At 46.3% G+C, this 21,090-nt stretch overlaps 1 protein-coding gene and 1 long non-coding RNA gene across 5 annotated transcripts in view; one reads left to right on the top strand and one right to left on the bottom strand.

Annotated features, from left to right (window-relative positions):
• Positions 1 to 1,975: 1,975 nt before the first annotated feature.
• On the bottom strand, positions 1,976 to 8,551 carry LOC140915097 (uncharacterized). Its single transcript, XR_012160096.2, has 2 exons — positions 7,374 to 8,551; positions 1,976 to 6,884 (listed from the first exon to the last, which is right to left on the bottom strand). It is a non-coding gene; the product is annotated as an uncharacterized LOC140915097 (long non-coding RNA).
• OGA (O-GlcNAcase) overlaps positions 7,403 to 21,090 on the top strand; it is a 51,301-nt gene continuing 37,613 nt past the window's right edge. For 2 of the 4 annotated variants that reach the window (XM_073354575.2, XM_073354578.2), the window contains exons 1-5: positions 7,403 to 7,960; positions 13,488 to 13,539; positions 13,882 to 13,979; positions 15,628 to 15,758; positions 16,800 to 16,971. In XM_073354575.2, coding sequence (XP_073210676.1) covers positions 7,762 to 7,960; positions 13,488 to 13,539; positions 13,882 to 13,979; positions 15,628 to 15,758; positions 16,800 to 16,971 — 652 coding nt within the window. In that variant the 5' untranslated portion in view covers positions 7,403 to 7,761. The other 2 variants (XM_073354576.2, XM_073354577.2) reach the window with 2 other exon arrangements.

Below are 21,090 nucleotides of genomic sequence, written 5' to 3'. Positions count from 1 at the left end.
AGCAGATCGAGGGACGTGATCATTCCCCTCTATTCGACATTGGTGAGGCCTCATCTGGAGTACTGTGTCCAGTTTTGGGCCCCACACTTCAAGAAGGATGTGGATAAATTGGAGAGAGTCCAGCGAAGGGCAACAAAAATGATTAGGGGACTGGAACACATGAGTTATAAGGAGAGGCTGAGGGAGCTGGGATTGTTTAGCCTGCAGAAGAGAAGAATGAGGGGGGATTTGATAGCTGCTTTCAACTACCTGAAAGGGGGTTCCAAAGAGGATGGCTCTAGACTGTTCTCAATGGTAGCAGATGACAGAACGAGGAGTAATGGTCTCAAGTTGCAGTGGGGGAGGTTTAGATTGGATATTAGGAAAAACTTTTTCACTAAGAGGGTGGTGAAACACTGGAATGCGTTACCTAGGGAGGTGGTAGAATCTCCTTCCTTAGAGGTTTTTAAGGTCAGGCTTGACAAAGCCCTGGCTGGGATGATTTAACTGGGAATTGGTCCTGCTTTGAGCAGGGGGTTGGACTAGATGACCTTCTGGGGTCCCTTCCAACCCTGATATTCTATGATTCTATGATCCGATGGGGTTGCTGCAACAGCAGGGACTGGGGTCCATGACCCAGGAGGGCCCGTCCCCATCTCTGGCCCATGTTCCTCATGTCCCAGGTGCACTGGGGGGCTGGAACAATTTTTATAGTGGGGGTGCTGAGAGTTATTGAAGCAAGCTCTAAACCCTGGATATAAAGGAAACCACTTCAAGTCAGGGGGTGCTGCAGCCCTCCACACCCCTAGTCCCAGAACCTGTGCAGACGCATACAGGCAAACAAGCGTTCCTGCTCATCAGATCGCTGGCTGAGGGCTGGGCTGAGGGCTGGGCCTTGCTAGTCCTGTCAGCAAGGCGAGGGCAGCCTCTCAGCACCCTGACCCCCCACTCACATCCTGGGATTGTGACCACCCCCCACGAGGACGGATTTTTTTTGGCGGGGGGGAGAGGGATCTGGTCTCTGGTTTTTCCAAAGGCGCAGACATCAGGAGGGGGCAGACGGGTCAGGTCCAGCCGGGAGCTGGTGTGAAGGGGAAGGTAACATGCAGGATGCACATCTGGGGGGGAGAAGAGGGGTTAGCAGCACCTGGGGAGCACAGGCCAGGGGACTGGGGAGCGGTCCCAGCAGCATGGAGGTGGGTTAGATGGGGGTGGGTTGGGGCTTTCCGCTCCTCTCTCCCCTGCCCCCTCGAGCTCCAGCTGGGCTGTGGGCGCAGGGACGGAGGGGGTGACTGCCCTGTGAGTGCGGCTGGGGCCGTGGAGTCCTGGCACATGGGGTGCTGGGAGCGGCCTGGCAAGGCTGGTTTAGGGGGGGCCCAGCTCTCGCTCCCTGGGCAGCTCCATCCACCTCTGTTGGGGTGGTCTGGCTGTGAACGGGGCCAGGCCAGGCCCTTCACACCCTGCCCGGCTTGGCTGATGGAACCTAGAGCCGGGCCTGCCATGGGCTGGCTCAGAGTGCCCTCTTGTGGCAGAGGGGTGCTAAAACACCGCCTCAGCACCCCAAAACCACAGGGCCCTCTTAGCTCCTTGGGTCCTCCCAGGAGATGCCCTGTGCCCTGCCACAGGAGATGGCAGACCGCAAAGCGCTGCATTCATCTTAACGGCCCATCTATCTCCCCTTCTGTAGCACGCTGCGGCCTGACCCCGGTGGACAAGGAGTTACGCTCAGAGCAGCCTGCCCTGACACAGGTGTTGGGAGAAGGGCTCTGAGAAAGGCCAGGAAGGGAGAAGGGAGGTGAGTTTGGGTAGGCAGGGCCTGGAGCCCCAGCTGGGGCCTTTTCTGCTCTGTGAGACGATTTTTTTCCTCTCCCCCATGCGGACTTTCCCCGGCTACTTGCAGGCCCCCGCTCACCAGCTGAGCAGCCGCCCTGACCCAGGGCAGTACTGAGCCGCTTGACAACCTACCTCTAGAGAAATAAGAAAGAATTACACGGCGAAGATGCGCATGGAGCTTTACAAAGAGAGTAACACCCGACTGAGAATGAGAAGCAATGGGGTCTAATGGAACAGGCATCGGCCTGGAAGTCAGGAGCTGCTAGTCCTTGCACTGCCACTGAGCTTCTGGGCAAATCATTTCTTCTGTTTCCCCTCCCACGCATTGTCCATCCTGGCTAGGCTGGGAGAAGTCTGGGACAGGGACTGTCTCTGCATCTGCACAGCATCTGCCACAATGGGGTCCTGATCTCAGCTGGGACCTCTGGATGCTACCCCACCACTAATAATAATTCCTGAAGCTGACACTATTGCATGAGCGGAGATCAGCAGCAATCAAACCGGCAGCTGGTTCTCTGCATGAAATAAGAGGGTGAAGAAGGCTGCTCTCTCCCCAGGCCATGCTGCCACAGCTGTGGTCAGCAAGGGTGCTTGACCTGGGGTGGCTAGCAAGGTGCTCTCTGAGGGCTCCAGCACTCTGAAAATTGTTCCCCGGTTACCCCCTTGGTCTGACTTCTGGCCATGGCGCCAGTGCCTAATTTATAATGAAAGATGTGCTGGAGCTCAAGCAGTTTTTTTAGTTTCATAACTGATGCGCCAACCGCAGAGGTGCCGGGGCTCAGCCCTGGCAAGTCCTGGCACAAATTAAGCCCTGCATGCCGCAAAAGACCCGTTTGAGAGGGTCTCTGGAGAGGGCTGAGAGTCTGCTTCCTAGATGATGAAGGGGGAAGGTGGCTGGCCAGCCAAGTTCCTGTGGAGCTGGTGAGTTTAAATACAATTAAACCTCAGTAGCATTACTGTATAATTAATGATGCCAGGGTGCATCCATGTCGGCACAGAGTTGCCTGCTGAGAAAGAATTGATGTTGCTGTATGTGTCCCGTGCCACTACGCTGTGCCTGAGATAAAATTCCCCAGCTGCAGCTTGTAGGCGTGCAGGAGAGAGTGAGGTTAACACGGGTTCACAGTTGTATGTCAGCTTCCATTCTGCCAGCAGTGGGGGGTGACAATCAAACTACTGCATGGCTTGGAGGTCAGCTTGAAATTGCTGCACAGGGGGCTGCAACCAAAGCCTGAGCATGCTATTGATCAGCAGAAGGCGTTTTCCAGCCCCAAGGGTAGGAATTACAGCTGCCTAGAATGCATGGGAGCCAGGAAACAATGCGGCAGTGCGGTTACTCCGTTTTCAGTTCTCCCCACAAGGGTATTGATGAACCTGTGGCTACAGTGAACCTGCACTTGTCTACAGGTGCGTGTCCGTCCAGAGGTCTCTCTGTGCATGTCTGGGTGTAGGTCTCTCTCTGTGTCTATACATAGATCTCTGTGTCCAGAAACAGGGCATTGTAATTATAACTGTCAAAGGAGAAAAGGAAAGGGCAGGTTTGAGCCACTACCCATGTCAGAGACTCCAGGACCCCTTAGTTCCCTTAACTGCCACAAGGAAGTGACAGAAGCCTGAAATACAAAGACCCTTATCCCGCTCTGACAACCTCTCCTTGGGGGGCACACGCCCTGGCAGTCACATGATTACTCTTCCCTTCCATGTGTTAGCACAGACCAGCATGGACAAGGGGCCTGCACCATCTTCTACAAACATCAAAGAAAAATAAATGGATGGACAAAATGGGCTGGAACCCCAAAAACACCCAGATTTTTGGCTACTGTCCCAACCTCTTTGGCTGGAAATCAGGTGAGGGTGGGCTTTCTTGTCTGAGTCCTGGCACGTCCTGGTTCCGGCTTGGTCAGAGCTTCCAGAAGAGACTTTGTAGTTTTGGTGGCATTCCTGTCTGGAAGCACGTGCTGCATGGAAATGACCCATCCAGACCCTCAAACGACCCAGGATTTGGGGCCTGATTTGAGCTTTCGGTCTTTGAGAAAGGAGTGGGGTGTCCTTATTTTTCGTCAGCAAGGTTACCTATATCTATGACAAATGGAAACGTGAGCATGTCTGCTGAGGAGCTGGTGTGATCTGCCTTTCTCTTATACTGGTGGTGGTGGTGTCCCTTTCGAACCAAGCGGCTGCTCCAAGTTGAAGGCTGGTATTTTCTTTGGTGCAGTCTTGTTTAGTTACAAGAAATGTACAAAGACCTGCTTCCCCAAACAGAACTGAAGGCGAAAGGAATAGCTGCTTAGCTTAAAGGCCCCAGCTTCTTTTCAGCCAGCACGCCCAACCCAGAACCTCTTTCTAGGCTTCTCCCGGGCATCACGGCATGCTTGCAAGCTACTGTTTGGTTTTCTTGCTGCCTCTGTGTCTGAGTCTCTCTTGTTATATGTCCTGCCTTCTCACTCACACACACACTAACCACTGGACCTTTCTGCCCCTCTAATGAAGGGTTCTCCACCCTGAAGGAAGCTTGATGGCTAGGTTCATTTCTGAATCACTTGCATCAAATGCTGTCAATGGGGAGTGTCCCCACAAACCACCCCCGGGGATTTATACCAAGCAATGTACTCGATTAATGCCCTGGCCTGCACTGCCCCTACATATGGTGTATCGGACCCAGTGCCATAAGTGAAGGTAGGCACTTGATGTGCCATTTCAAAGGGCTCCTGGTACGAGTGAAAACTGGTGTGCCAGGCAAGTGGGGGTGGGGCAGTAGGGTGAATTATTATCTAATGGGGAGTCACCACCAGCAAACAAGATGGACTGCTGGCTGCAGAAAAATGATAAGCACCAAAGCCATCAGCCTACAAGACAAATGGCAATGGTCCAAAAATAGATCCTCCAAGGACCCCAGCTGCTAGCTACTAGTGGTGGAGAGGTCATCCCGGCCTGGCCGGCATGAATCAACTGTCTAAAGACAAGTTATCGGTGTAATCTGGACACACTTGATGGAGAGTTGGCATTGGATTCTGAGTTGTCAGACTCTTGCATTTCATGACAGCAATCTTCTCAGGAGAGGAGACTCCCTAATCCCGTTGCTTTTATTCTGCATATTTTATTCTGCAGACCATAGCTTGAGAACGTTTCAGGCTAGCCTGGGTGTTTACAGCTGCTTCAGGAAAATTAATTTCCCCTAGAAGTACAGTGGATTTGACCTATGGCCTCCATGTCATAAATTCATAAAGTATAGGTAAAATATAGACAACTGTAACTTGGGGAAGTCACTCCCCGGCTGTGCTTCAGTTTCCCCTCTCACTCTTTGCCTGTCCTGTCTATTTAGACCGTGAGCTCTTCATTATAGTGATTCTCTTGCTCGGTGTGTGTACACAATGGGGCCCCAGGTGCTGTCATACAAATAACTAATATTCCTTTACAAAGTTGTCTGTTCATGATCTCTTACACCCCAAATTAAGGAGTACCTAGGGGCTCAGGACAATGTATCTGCCCTATGGGATAGTCCGTGAACCCAATGTTGTGTTTTAAGCCATGCACAGAGAGGAGTTGGCAACTTCTTTTAAGAGCAGCTTGTTCAAAGAGTATTTTAAAAGTAACTGGGGATGTTCTCTCTTAGATGAGTGGATCTTTGCTGCTTCCTCGGGCTTGGACTTAATTCTCTCTTTGCTGGTGCACTGTCTATAGGAGAGCTGAACTACTTGTAACTGGACAGGACTGCCTTAAGCACAGTTCAATGAATTCAACAACCAGGCATGCTGATCTGGTTGAAGAACCAGTGCAGGATTGCCCTGAATGCACAAGACGCCATTCTAAACTGTTTCAGTGGCAATGGCTTCAGGCTGCATACCTATCCGACAGATAAGAGAAGCAGTGGATTCTGGGAGACTGTGAAGGACCAACAACGCACTGTGGGACAGTAGCAGGAGGATTAGCTGAACCATTTAATTGGTCCATGTCTGCAGTGGCTCGGAAACCATTCAGAGTGAACTGGTCCTCAGACTTGCGTAAATCAAGCCTATCCCTGACTGTAAAAGCAGCTCAAGCACTTTTCTGTCAATAAGCGTTCTTCCAAGATTCATCGATTCCAAGGCGAGAAGGGACAACGGTGATCATCTAGTCTGACCTCCTGTATAGCACAGGCCAGAGAACTGCCCCAAAATAATTTCTAGAGCAGATCTTGTAGAAAAACATCCAATCTTGATTTTAAAATGGTCCGTGATGAAGAATCCACCACGGCCAGGGTTCTAGGAGGTTTGAATGGTAAATTTCTGTAGTGTAGACCAGGCTTGTGGGACCAAAATTGAGTTGTGTCACTCATTTTCTCTGTGACCTCACTTTCCCCCAAGAGACTAGAGTCCCTTAGGACTTTGTACTTCTCATTCCTAAAGAGGGAAGCAAAATGTGCCAATCCTACAGTTCAGTTACAGCAATGAAAGTTCGGAATAACTCCTGCCTTTGTCACATTGACTTTGCATAGACACTCAGAGCAGAATCTGGCTCCTAATGTCCAAGGCCCTTGTTAGTTCTCATTTACATTCCTCTCAATCCACGGATGCTGCGCTTTCAATCCCAGCGACAGCGCACGGGGCAACAGGAGTCATTCATACAGTGCCTTCGCGTTCTTACAGGGCTCCCCCTTCTCAGAGACTCTCATTGCTTGCCATGCAAACATCACCGGTCTGTGTGTAACTTCTCCGCTAGTCTCTCTCGCTCTTCGGCTACCTCTACGCTGCACGTTGGCCGGTAAAACTTTTGTCGGCCGGGGGAGGCATGGAAAAAACCCACCCCGGACCAACAAACGGTGCTGGCATCTGTGGTTTTATTTTGTCGCCAGGCGTGCTCTCCCCGACGGACAAAGGGCCGCTCCGCTGCATACTGTAAGGCGCCCCGTGTAGACGTAGCCGGAGGGTTTCCCATCCTAGCCTCTTCAGGGGCCAGAACCCACTTCCCGCCGCAGGCGAGGCCCGTAACTTCTGCTGGAGGCGGATCTTGCTGGGTGGGGTCCTTGTGCAGGCTGTTCCCGCTGATCAGCCTGGCCGGAGCCTTTGCTCTGGGCTCTTCTCCCCCTGCGTAAACTGCCATGCGGGGTAAAGCGAGGAGGGCCGTGGGTTAGGAGGGTGCCAGGCCGCGGTCTCCCATCCCAGGGCTGACCCAGCCCGGCCCTGCTTAGCTTGGCAGGGCGGCAGACCACGCGCAGCGCCAGGCTGTCAGGCCACGGGGGGGCGGGGCCAGGCGGCTACGGAAAGTGGGTCAAGCCTTGGGGGAGGCGGTGCCTTTCCTCCCCCTGCACATGCGCACTGAGATACCCCCTCCGTCCGGCAGCGGGCCTCTCGCGAAGCCGCCATGGGCTACCCCAGGCGGGCAGCGCGTGCGCGTCGGCAGAGTAAACACACCGACCGCCGCGAGTTCACTGCGCAGGCGCCCTTTCCCTCTCGACGCTTGCGCATTAACACTCTGCCGCCTCTCCCCTCCCCCTGTGGCCTCCGAGATATGCGCACTAGCGCGCTATCGTCTCTGCGCACGCGTAGTGAGCCACCGCTTCCTTTCCCCCCTCCCCCTCTGACCTGATGGGCATGCGTAGTGGCGCCCCCTCTCCGGTCCTCACGCCGTACGCATGCGCGCTAGGTGGCCGAATCCCTGTGTTCCCCCTGAGGTAACACCGTCTCCTCAGTCCGTTGTCCGCCCGGAAGCCCTGCGGGTCCCGCGGTGCCGGCTCGGGGGCGCCAGGCTGCTGTCGGACCGGAGGCGAGATCCCCGGGGCGGCGGCGCCTTTTCTTCCCGAGCGGGCGGGGCGGCTCCGGGCGGGGCGGCGCGGACCGGTTGGGGCCGGTTCCCCGCGCAGGCGCAGGGCCCCACAAACAGGAAGCGGCGGCCGGGGCGCCCGGGGCGGCCGGAGACAAAGGGCTGGGCCAGGCCCGGCGCGGGCGGGGGTCCCTGGCGGGCGGCGGCGGCATGGTGCAGAAGGAGGGGCAGGCGGCGCTGGAGGAGCGGGAGCCACAGGGCAGCCCCAACCCGGCCGGGCTGCCGGTGGCTCCGCTGGAAGCGGCGGGGGCCTCCGCGGGCCCGGGCCCGAGCCTGAGCGGGGAGGAGACGGACACGGAGACCGAGACGGTGGCCGGGGCCCGGCGCTTCCTCTGCGGCGTCGTGGAAGGTAAGGGGGGGGGTGCCGGTAACCAAGGCAACGGGGGTCCGTGGCGGGTCTCGCTCCCGCCCCTCCCCCCACGCGGGGGCTCCTCTCTGCCCCGCCCCGGGCCGCTCCCTCTGCCCTGGAGACCGGTCGCCTCCTTCGCGGTCGGCTTCGTCTTCCGTCTCCTGCTTACTGCTTGCGCGCGGCCCTCGGTCGGGGTTGACTGCGGGGCACGTCCGGCCCCACCCTGGGGTACCTCGGGGCGGGGGGGGGGGCACGTCCGGCCCCACGCTGCAGATTCTCCCCACCCTGGGGTACCTGGCGGGGGCACAGCCGGCCCCACCCCCTATGGCGCGCTCCAGGCTGGTAGATCAATGGGCGGGTAGTGCAGGCGCAGTCTGGCCTTCCTGGCTAGCTCGTCTATGCGGGGGCGGAGACCCAGCCTGCAGGGCCGTCCTGCGGCGCAGAAACCCGAGCTGTGCTCCCTGCCTGCATGTTAGAAGTTCAGGCTTCTCCTGCGTAAGAAATAGGTGATTCCACGGGCATCTGGTCTCACAGTAGTACGAAGTAAGTCCCTATTTTGTATTGTGCTGTCGCTTGTTATTTTAATTGCAGCATGGAATAATCTGCTTGTTTCTCTTGGCATATTTGTTGCACTGAGGTCTTGTGCAGATTTTATTATGGTGACAGCTGTAAAATAAAGTAGGCTTGAGGCTTTTTTGACAGTGATGTAGCTGGATGCTTGTAATCTGGAAAGATAAAGTTTATTCTGGACATAATTGTTGGCTTGGAATTGTTTGAATTGTTATAACTAGACTGGTAAGTTTTAGATTTGTAGAGAACTTTTTCAGTTGGACAACAAAACAATTAGCAGATTCAGTGGGGAGTGAAATGGATTGTTTATCAAAATTAGCATTTGCATTGCTTTTGTTCATGTCTAAAGGAAAAACACCCTTTGGCTGCAGTCAATATTAACATAACATAAGGATGGCCAGTCTGGGTCAGACCAAATGTCCATCTAGCCCATATCCTGTCTTCCGACAGTGCCACAGAGGGAATGAACACAGGGAATGAACACAGGTGCCAGGTGCCACAGAGGGAATGAACAGGGAATCATCAAGTGATCCATCCCCTGTCACTCATTCCCAGTTTCTGGCAAACAGAGGCTAGGGACACCATCCCTGCCTATCCTGGCTCATAGCCATTGATGGACCTATTCTCCATGAATTTATCTCGTTCTTTTTTGAACCTTGTTATAGTCTTGGTCTTCACAACATCCTCTGGCAAGGTGTTCCACAGGTTGAATGTGCGTTGTGTGAAAAAATACTTCCTTTTGTTTGTTTTAAACCTTTAATTTGGTGGCCCCTAGTTCTTGTGTTATGAGAAGGCATAAATAACACTTCCTTATCTACTTTCTCCACACCAGTCATGATTTTATAGATCTCTATCATACCCCCCCAGTCTTTCTTTTCCAAGCTGAAAAGTCCTAGTGTTGTTCATTTCTCCTCATATGGCAGCTGTTCCATATCCCTAATAATTTTTTGCCCTTTTCTGAACCTTTTCCAATTCTGGTATATCTTTTTTTTATCACTTTTTAAAAATGTGTCGTTTGGTGGTATTGTCATTGCTAATATCTGTCATGCTTTTTGGCACTTATTAGTTCTTAAGTACAGCTAGCCTGGGAATGTTCACGTCTACCCAAAAATGTTCATTACTGAAGTAGATTTTTACCTTGTAGTGAAAGGTGCCAGATTGATAGCACTGGCAGTTGAAGCCAGGGAACAGCAGAGAAGCACAGATGGCAGCAGCGAAGGCCTTTTGTATTACTTCCTGTACTAAGATGAGTATGTTTCACATAAGATACCAGATAGCTGTCAGATGGTGATAAGCTTCTGATCACTTCTGGCTGATTTGCTTTGAATCCGAGACCTAGAGGTGAAAGGCTTTCTATCAAATTACTCTTCTCCAAGTCTCTCCCTCTTTCCATTCTCTCACCTTCCCACAAGACCATTTTGTTTATATAGTGGTACCAACTAGACCCTAGGTCCCTAGACCTGTGCTAAGTACTGTACAGATATATAGCAAAAAGAAGGTCTCTGCTCTGAAGAGCTTTCAATCTAAGTATATAGGCAATCAGTGGGAATCGGAGTCTCAGTAACATATCAGAGAGATAGATACAGCGAAGGTTGCAGAGGGGGATGTAACATGATCAAAGGGATGAGTCTGGAACTGTTGTTGGCAGCAGCAAAGTAGGCCACAATGGCATTGGTCAAGGCCAGAGATGAAGAAATTGGTAACTTAGATACTGAGGGCCTGGACAAAAGCTTTTGCTGCAGATAGGGAGGAAAGGCCTGAAGTGGACACATTGTGACAGGAAGAATTGTCAGGGTCTCAAGTTTTCCCGGATCTGATGGTCAAGTACAGCAACCAGATTAAGACCCTTAGTGACAAGGAATGAGGGTATGTGTGGGAGGATGGGAATTAAAACTCTGTTCTGCCTATGTTTTAATCTCTCTCCTGGACACCCACAAAGAGAGATGGGAAAGACAGACCAAGATCAGAAGGATGTTAACATTGTCCTCAGCTGCCATGTCTTAGCATCCCTTTAAATCAGAGTACTGTCAGGTTAAAATATCTTAAAACACTACTTGCACTTTAGATTAATATATTTTAATCTAAATGTACTCTTCATTGTTTATACTTTAACCCGACCCATTATCTTTCACTGCTTTTTTTTTTTTTTTTTTAAGTTGGCATCTTGATTTCACTTCAGGTTACTACATGATTGTGTTCCGATGTTCAGACTACTCTACATACGTCTCATAGAAGTGCCAAGTATTGACTCGGCACACCATTAATTAGGTCCCTTTGTGATTAGGTAAATCTATTTATTTTCCTAATTTAGGACCAAATTTGCCTGCCAGTGACAATGCAACTCTATTACATTTCTCAAAAAGAAAAGGAGGACTTGTGGCACCTTAGAGACTAACCAATTTATTAGAGCATAAGCTTTCGTGAGCTACAGCTCACTTCTTCAGATGCATATCGTGGAAACTGCAGCAGGCTTTATATATACACAGAGAATATGAAACAATACCTATTCCCACCCCACTGTCCTGCTGGTAATAGCTTATCTAAAGTGATTTCCAGCACAAATCCAGGTTTTCTCACCCTCCACCCCCCCACACAAATTCACTCTCCTGCTGGTGATAGCCCATCCAAAGTGATAACTCTTTACACAATGTGCATGACAATTAAGCTGGGCTATTTCCTGCATAAATCCAGGTTCTCACATCCCCCCCACCCCCATACACACACAAACTCACTCTCCTGCTGGTAATAGCTCATCCAAACTGACCACTCTTCAAGTTAAAATCCAAGTTAAACCAGAACATCTGGGGGGGGGGGGTAGGAAAAAACAAGAGGAAACAGTTTCCTCTTGTTTTTTCCTACCCCCCCCCCAGATGTTGTGGTTTCACTTGGATTTTAACTTGAAGAGTGGTCAGTTTGGATGAGCTATTACCAGCAGGAGAGTGAGTTTGTGTGTGTATGGGGGTGGGGGGGATGTGAGAACCTGGATTTATGCAGGAAATAGCCCAGCTTAATTGTCATGCACATTGTGTAAAGAGTTATCACTTTGGATGGGCTATCACCAGCAGGAGAGTGAATTTGTGTGGGGGGGTGGAGGGTGAGAAAACCTGGATTTGTGCTGGAAATCACTTTAGATAAGCTATTACCAGCAGGACAGTGGGGTGGGAATAGGTATTGTTTCATATTCTCTGTGTATATATAAAGCCTGCTGCAGTTTCCACGATATGCATCTGAAGAAGTGAGCTGTAGCTCACGAAAGCTTATGCTCTAATAAATTGGTTAGTCTCTAAGGTGCCACAAGTCCTCCTTTTCTTTTTGCGAATACAGACTAACACGGCTGTTACTCTGAAACCTATTACATTTCTGTAAATGAGAAGAATTTGTCTGTTACCTTGTTTGTTCTGTGCACACCACCGCTCCTCTTTATTTGCTCTGCTGTTTCACTGTCCTCCAGTGAGCTGTAGCTCTCGAAAGCTCATGCTCAAATAAATTGGTTAGTCTCTAAGGTGCCACAGGTACTCCTTTTCTTTTTGTCCTCCATTTGTCAATTCACAATTTCAACAAGATGGGAGCAGCAGCACCTAACTTCACCACTTTGTGGCACTAAGTAACTAAAAATCTCTCTGTTAATAATAACCTTTAAAAGTTGAGCTTATTTAGAGCTCCTCAAACTTAAAATCACAGGGTTCACTTTTAACAGGTAACGAGTCAATTTTTTAACATAGGACACTCTCAAATTGTACCTTGTTTTAAAAAGTCAAACATTAGTCTAATGAACGAAGCCTGTCTAGTCTTTGTTTAAAATGAAAGTGCAAAAATAGTGATAGTGGGTGATCAGATCTGGAAATAGGACTGTTTAACTTCATGCTAGTGATGTAAGGGCTTCTACATGCTTTTGCTTTGCCATGCCAGTTGCATCATTCATCAAGCAGAGCAGTTATGCTGGATGAAAATGAACGCTTATTACATTTCACTGTTTAGTCTTGCGTCTCTCCCTCAGACTGCCAAACTGAGACTTTCTAATACGAAGAGTGTCCACTTGTGATTGAAGGTGTGGATCTGTTGGCACATAAGACTAAGTGAAATTGCTTGACTAATGATAGGCTAGTCGAGATCGTTGTTTTTTGATGAAGTGTCATTCATAGATGGTAGATTGGGAGGAAATTATTAGATATGAAGTCTGAGGCAGATCAAACTTCTGGATTTCCATTGAAATATTCTTGGAATATGAACTATCTAAAAACCTTCTGTTTAGGCTCCTCTCTATTTTTCACAAGCTGAAACTTTATATCCTTGGGCCTCATGTAATAAGATGCCAGCATTTCCTAGCTAATGCTGGCACTATCAAGAGCCTTTTTAAAATAGAAAAGGGAACAAATCTTACCTATCCATTTGATTCTGACCCTCTATTTGCCGAAACCCCACCTCCCGTATATTTGAGCATAAGTGTAGATTTAGGTAGTGTAACCTGTCTGTGTCAAGAAACACTCTTGCACTGGTAATTTATTTTCAGAACTGTTCATTATTCCACTATTAAAGTTAACTGTTCATCAAACTTCTAGAATGATGGCATAATTGGGTTATTACTGTTCGGGCTACTTGTGTAGTAGTGCAGACCTGACTTGTGAAGGGCATCTGCTGAGAACTTCGGCTTGGATTCTGAAAATTAATTGCTTCAGTGGCTAAAATTATCAGCGTGGATCATAAATTATGTAGGGTGTAATTACATTGAAAATATAGATCTTTTTAGGGTACTACATTTCCCTTATGATTTTTTAGTATGTTATGGTTTTATGCAATTTTGATTATTTTTTCCTGATTGCTAGGTTTTTTTAACTGAATGTAATAGAAACATTTTATGGGAGGAGGAGAAGAAAAGTGGGTTATAGTGTAATCTTTGTTTCATGAAACTGATCCAGTCTGGTGTATAACTGGATAATTTTAATCTTGTTTCCCACAGGATTTTATGGAAGACCATGGGTTATGGAGCAGAGGAAGGAACTTTTTAGAAGGCAAGTCACATTTCCCCTTGGTTTGCAATGTGCTCCAGGACTGTAAAACTATCATCTTCCACTTAGTAGAATATTAAGCATACTCAGGCCTGACTTAGGGCAGCATTTTACGTATTATCTGTATTCTAGCTGGGTATATTTCCCTTCTTATCTTGCTCAGGGTGTTCTGGGTTTGTCTAGTCTCAAACTTTTGCAATACCACAGTGAGTTAATAATGTATAGTATAGTGGTAAATATTCTCAGAGACAAATGGATAAATTTGAGAATGAGATCCTATAAAATGCAGGTTGGTTGCACTTGTAGAATACTAATGTAGGCTTCCCCCCCCACCCCCCATTATAGGCTTCAGAAATGGGGACTGAATACCTACTTGTATGCTCCAAAAGATGACTACAAGCACAGGATGTTCTGGCGAGAAATGTATTCTGTGGAGGAAGCTGGTAATTGCCTTTATTCCCCTCTGTATTTTCTATAAGTAGTTGCTGAATGAATCACAGTCACTGGTACATGTGCTTGTATGTTTAATAATTGTATCCAGTTTTAAATGTGAATGGCAACGCAGAAAAGCATTAGGTCAAGGTTTATATACTGAATGCCCCTTGCAAACCTACTTAATGGGGGCTTGTATCATAAAGTTGGGTTTTCCTTCACTTTAATTTTAGCTTTGCATTTCACCTCTAAAACTCCCTTTTTTAAGACCTAGCTTTAGTTTTATTGTGGGATTTACTGTCCTTCAACTTTCCCTCTTCTGGCAGTGAGAGGGGTTCATTTTGAATTTTTTCCTTATCTGTATTGGTCATCTGGACCTTATTGTAAGGAAGGGGAAAATATTTCCTTTTTAAAAGCTATGTTTGAGCAGATCAGCTTGCTCATGTGTCTGGTTGATCAAGTGCACACACACTAGTGAGGGGAGCCATGTTCGGAACTTCAGCTTCTGGCTTAATCAGAACTTTAAGGTAAAAACCAGAAGTTTGATACTTGGGATTTATTTAGTAGCTGGTGGCTTTCACAATAAGTGGTTATTCTTCTTTCTCTTCCCTGCTTTCCCAGCAGCAGAAGTTATCTAGTTGCATAACTACGCTGTTCTTGTCCAATACTGCCCCAAGTGTTGCCAGCCCTAACAATCTGAAAATAAGTAAAATTGTACAGTCATAGGGCCTGCACCTAGGAGTCTTGCCACTGATTTCATTGAGAAGAGGAGATGGCCCTTACTCAGTTTTAAGGTGCTCTTGGCACCAGTGGAAAAGAGCTATTCTGTCCGAGCACAGAGGCTTGTTGGCTAACAGGGTATTTGTAGGAGTCTCTCCTTTGGGTTAAGGAGAGAGATAACCACATCAGAATTAAATCTTGTAGGGGCTACTTTGAATGGTTTTAGGAATAAAGTTAAAGGGATGTTGGCAGATTACAATTATATTTATAAAATTTTCTTAACTTACAATGTTATTGGTAACAGGTACGGATTCCAAAAAAATTATATTTTTTTACTTCTGTTTCTTTCCGCTTGGAGAATGAAATTTTTTTTTAAGAGTAACTTCTATTCATAGGTTTTAAAAAGCCACTATAGATGTATCCTGTACCTCAGCAGTATGCAAATATTGCAGTTGAAAGCATCAGAGTTCAAATGAACAAATCCTATTTGAAAAAATTGGATCACTTCTTTAATATTTTTGACCCATATGGAAATGAGTAACAGCTTCAGAGCTTTTCGGTTTGATTCCATATAAAACACTTAAAATGCACCCATGTTTGCCAAACAACAACAGAATCAAACTGGCATATTCTCATTCTTTTAAAAGGTTTTTAAAAATAGTGATAAATGTGAAATAAAGCTTAAACCACAAGACAAGTATTTGTCACCATCCCTTTAATGTCATTTCTCTACCCAATTTGCAATACAGTTTAGTACCTACTGCTGCATCAGTAATCTTAGAACATTCAAAATATTTGTTAAAGCTACCTGAAAACCCTTTCTTGGCTTCTAGCAATGGAGTAATTTACTTTTTATAATGTATTTCTTAATATTTATGAGGAGGTATCTTAGCTTTCTTATTGATAAACCCTTCTGAAATACCTGGATTTAACTCTTAGAGCAACTCATGACTCTAATCTCGGCTGCCCAAGAATATGAGATAGAATTCATCTATGCCATCTCGCCTGGACTGGATATCACTTTCTCAAATCCAAAAGAAGTGTCCACATTGAAACGCAAGCTGGACCAGGTAGGTCTAGTTGAAACTCTCAGCCCATGTGATTTTTAAGAATGTTTGGAACTTCCAAAATAACTCTAACTCATGTGTCTGCTATGTACTTGGTTGCATTTTTTGACCAATTTTGCTTTTTAAGTATTGAATGTAAGTGCCAATGTCTGTATAATGCTATGGCTGCTAATATTCAGAGTTTCTCATAAAATGAACAGTCAGGCTTTGGGATTGAAACTACTGCAAGGGTCAGGAAGGACTTTTTTCACCCAGTTTAGATTTTGTACAATTGGCCAGTGCACTGTGGGAACTTCCTTAGAGGTAGAATGCTGGCCTAGATGGAGGACTAGTGACCTGATCTGAAATAGCAATTCTTACTAACTGTTGTTGAGAGTTTTGTTTTTAAAATGATTTTAGGACCCTTAAACTAAGGCTCATTTCCAAGGGGAAGGAGGGTACTCCTCCCAGAAAAATTTCAGTAGGGGAAAGACCTAACGTGCACATTCCTTCTATGTTCCTGAGCTGTTCTGCTCCACTTCACCCAAGGGCTGTTGCTGAATTTGATCTTTCCTAGTTGTCTGCTTCTCCTATGAGATAAGCCTTGGATTGGGAAATTGGAACAGACTGACAGTCTCCAGTGGTATCCTGGAGAAAAACATAGTGGTGGGGTCAGAGTCATGCATTAATTGGAGATAACTGCCAAAGCGTGCCTCTTCCTTCCTTTATTAGAAAGAGTTTTGAATTTGCAAAGGACACTGTGGAAATGGAAGCACTCCAACATTCATCACTCATCTTGCGATGCTGTGCACTTTATGCAGGGTACTGTGGATTTGATTTAAATGTTGACATACACTTGGGAAGTTCAAGTGTATTTTTAGATTACAAATTACAAACTGAAAAACAGTGATTCCTCAAACAGAAATTGACTCTACTTATCATTTCATGGGCTATTTTAGGCGGGGATGGGGGGAACGTTGGCTGATCCTGTTAAAGGCTAATTAGCTTTTTGTTTTGTTAATTTTCTAAATGGTTCTCTTCACTTCTCCCCCCCTTCTGCTCTAGGTTTCCCAGTTTGGCTGCAGATCCTTTGCACTGCTGTTTGATGATATTGATCACAACATGTGTGCAGCAGATAAAGAAGTCTTTAGCTCCTTTGCTCATGCCCAGGTCTCCATTACTAATGAAATATATCAGTATTTAGGAGAACCAGACACATTCCTATTCTGTCCTACAGGTAAAACATTAGGACTAATTTTACTTGGTGATAGCTTTGAAATTAATGAGCCTTCTATTTTACTGCACCCAAGTCAAAAGAAGGCTTTCCATAAAGCAGTGACTAAACGTCTTGGGGCAATCTGGAAGAACCGACATTTAAGGAAAGAGTAAGGAAACTAAATGTGTGTGGTTTGGGGCATATAATGACTAAGGGGGGGATATAAGTCTATTTGAAGGGTGTAAACATGAGAAATCCAACTACTTCATTTTTAGCTGTTTTGTATCTTGCATCAGCATTTGACTTGACACTGTCAGCATGGTATTTTTTATATTGGGCTGTAAATTATTGCTTTGGCTCAGTTGCATAATCACTGTCTTTTGCAGGTACAATGGTACTTGCATTCTGAGTTTTGTGTCTCCTGTAAATGTTGGAGACCACTCCTTCATTGACATGTCACTTGTCTGGTGTTATTTTTGGGGAATGCAGTCTACATTTTCACTTACGGTGGTTGTACCTGTAATCTACCTCCATGCTTACAGGGAACTGTCAAGTTAGGATCCTCGGTCTAGCTGCAACCACAGTTTTCAGTTAAAGATTGTAACAAATCCAAATAAAACATGCATTGTGGATTCTAAGCACATGATGAGCCTATGATCAGAGTCTGGCAATTTCTTCTGCTAAAACTTCCTGAAGCCTGTCTCCGGATATACTGACTCTGAATTCAGATTCCCTTATTTACATAGGAATTGCAAGACTGGATCAGACCCTTAGTCCAGCATTGTGTCTCTGTCTGTGGCCAGCACCCGGTGTTTGAGGAAAAGGTGGAAGAAATCACCTAATTCCTGGTAGAGACTGGCTGGAGCCCTGAAGCATGAGGCTTTAATTTTGGAAGAGATATTAATGTTAACTCTTACAACTCAATTGGTAATAACTGGCCTTTTTGGTGAAAAGAGAAGTTAGTTAAGATGGGCTGGAGCTGTAGTTGCTGTGCTTAAAATCCAGTCCCATTTCGTAGAAGACAAAAGACAAACACACGCAAAAGGGAAAAGAAGAGTAGCAAAGGAAAAATGTAACTTCTGTTTCTGGTGTTGACTTTTCATTTGTAACATCACTGCTGAATAAACAGGTACACCACAGTCTTATCAGCTGCTCTGAGACCTGACAAACTTATACAAGCATCAGGCTGTTTAGGACATTGCTTTTAGTTGCCTCTTTCTGGTCACAGATTTATGGCATTGTTGCAAAATACACAGTTTTGGCTGGCTTAGTCAGACTCTCCTTAGACAGATGGAAAAATGAGAGTGGTAGGAAAATTTCACATCCCACTTATTTGGGATTTAGCTGGATCTGGTGGAGGTGGGAGTGTTATCTGGGTCTCTGGCTCTCTTGGGATTAGGAAGGAGATGGTGGGGGTGAAAGCTCACTTTAGAAGTCAGTTTTTCCCCCTTCCCTACCCCCCCAAAGTCTGTAAGGACCCCAAAAGGGAGTGATGGGTGGAATTTCATGTCCTTTCATTATTTTGTCCATCAATTAAGCCTAGTTTTTGACACACCAGTTTTGGTTCACTGATTTCTGGTTTCATGCTTTTCTTGTTTACCAAGCATGATCAGAACTCAAGACTGTGTTAAATCAGTAGGCTGCTTTGTGTGGACTAATTCAGTCTTTCTGTGTCCGTTTCATACCTCTTTCCCATTAACATTTGTTTCTACAGATTATTGTAACCTTTTATAAACTTTCACTCACTCTTTACAGTTAAACTCACAGGTTAAATTGGTAGGCCAAATTATCACAATACTCTATTTCTTCACAAAGATACCCAAAAAGAATCTGGCAAATTCCATGTTGACAAAACAAACAAAAGACCCAGATCTACCACTTCTACATCAGCTCAGGATTCAGGTCCTCTGTCCAAGATGCTAGGACATATCAAGCAGCAGATGTCAGCAAAAACCAGTCTTTGCATTGCTAACTGAAATTAAAACTGAGAAAGTTCAACTTTAACACTGAAAACAAGAGTACTGTGAGAAATTGCATCTTGAACTATGGAACAAGTTTGAGGTGCTGCCAAAGCAGAGGAAGGTAAGACATAGATTGGACTTAAAGAAAAGTGGGCAGCACTTAGACAGTGTGAGTCAAGCTGCAGCAGACAGTTGTCTATTAACATAGACAGAACAAGACTTGGTAAGCAAAGAGACACTGAGGAAAGGAAAGCAGTGAAAAGCAACACAAGGAAAGATAAATGGAGAGATGTTGAAGACTTTATAGGAAACCATACAGCTGTTTACCAAATGTCTAAAATTGTGTGTGGAAAACTCAAAATAGAAAATGTATCAATAAAAAGCAAAGAAGGTGGAAAAATGTTTACAACTGAGGCAGAGCGGAAAAATAGAGGGCCGGAGCATTTCAAAGAAGGATTCAACAGATGCAGCCCTACCTCAGCACCAGATATATGAAACGTGTGAATCTGATCAGCTTGCCGTTAACATCAATCCAATAGAGATGACAAAAGTACAGGCTGCAGTCAGGAAACTGGAAAAATAACAGAGTAGTGGGAGATGATCAAATTGCAGCAACAATGCTAAAAGCACTTGATACCACCATCCTAATGAAACTTCCAGAACTGTTTAATGAAGTCTGAAAAAAGAGACCCTTTCTGACAAGTGGAAACATGGAATCTTTGTCAGAACACCCAAGAAGAGTGATCTCACTGACAGTAACAACTGGAGAACAGTTTCCTACAACACAGAATGTAAGTCTTCGGAAATGCGATACCACTCAGGACAAAAGAGGCAGTGGATGCAAGCTTAGAGAACAACAATCTGGATTCAGGCCCAAGGGATCCTGTGTAGGTCAGATATTCACACTAAGAACCATCTTAGAAGAATGTATAGAATGGCTTGCTCTCCTTGTCAGTTTCATTGTGCAGGCTGTCAACTGCCTTTTGAAAGTCAGTCATAAGTTATGGAATATTCAGGCCTATGGAATCCCACCTAGAGTTGTCAACATCATTAAGGCCATGTATAGAGATGTGAAGTGCTCTTTAATGGTGAACATCCAGATGAGTGGTTCACAGTGGACATTGGTGTGAAACAGAGATGAAAATGCGCTGCTGTTTAGTATTGCCATAGAATGGATAATGAGGAGGTGTATTAGCAATACAAACCCCTGGTATAGTATTGGTAGATAGCAAATTCCTAGAAGATCTAGACTTTGCCCATATTTTGCAACTGAGTGACATCCCTAGAAAGCTGCAAAGACAGATAACCTAGCAAAACCAACAGGCCAAGCTGGGCTCAAAATCAGTTATGCAAAAACATCCTTGGAAGCCAGACATCAAGGAGCAACATCACATTAGAAGGCTAAAGCATCAAGAAAAATGGAGCAGTTCATCTACCTTGGTAGCACCATATGCTAGCCAGAGATCTCAAGAGGGAAGTAACATCGAGGATAGAAAAGGCATCCACATAATTCAGTAAACTAAACAATGTTTGGAAATCAAAGAGCACCAGAACAAAACTGCGAATTTTCAACTAAAATGTAATCTCAGTGCTAGCATAAGACTGCAAGAGCTAGAGACCTGCCAAAACACTGGACAGAAAACTAGACTAGATGTCTTTGAAAATAAAGTGTATAGGAAAGATCCTGGGGCATTAGATGGAAAGATTCAGTTCCTCACAGATCTGAGAAATCACCAAGCAGCAGCTCCACTAGAATCAGGAAAAAGCGCAGGACATAATTGGGGCATGTGTTACAGATGCCAACACTCAGACTCCCACATGAAGTAATCAAGTGGAAACCTACTGGTGAGAGGAAATAAGTGCCCAAGAGAAACTTTAAAAACCCTTAGTAGGGAGGGCAGAGCAGCTGACCTCTCCACCATGGAGCAGATGGAAGCAGCAGCAAATGACAGAGAGGAATGGAAGAGACTAGTGTCTGCCTTGTGCGCCAACAGTGGCACAGGAAGGATGTAATATAATTAGATATTATTTATTAGCCTATTTCCTCTTGTTTTTTCCTACCCCCCCCCCCCAAGATGTTCTGGTTTAACTTGGATTTAAACTTGGAGAGTGGTCAGTTTGGATGAGCTATTACCAGCAGGAGAGTGAGTTTGTGTGTGTATGGGGGTGGGGGGGATGT

This window comes from Lepidochelys kempii, chromosome 7 (assembly GCF_965140285.1).
Source record: "Lepidochelys kempii isolate rLepKem1 chromosome 7, rLepKem1.hap1, whole genome shotgun sequence".
NCBI lineage: Eukaryota > Metazoa > Chordata > Testudines > Cheloniidae > Lepidochelys > Lepidochelys kempii.
This window is presented reverse-complemented; position numbering and strand designations above follow the sequence as displayed.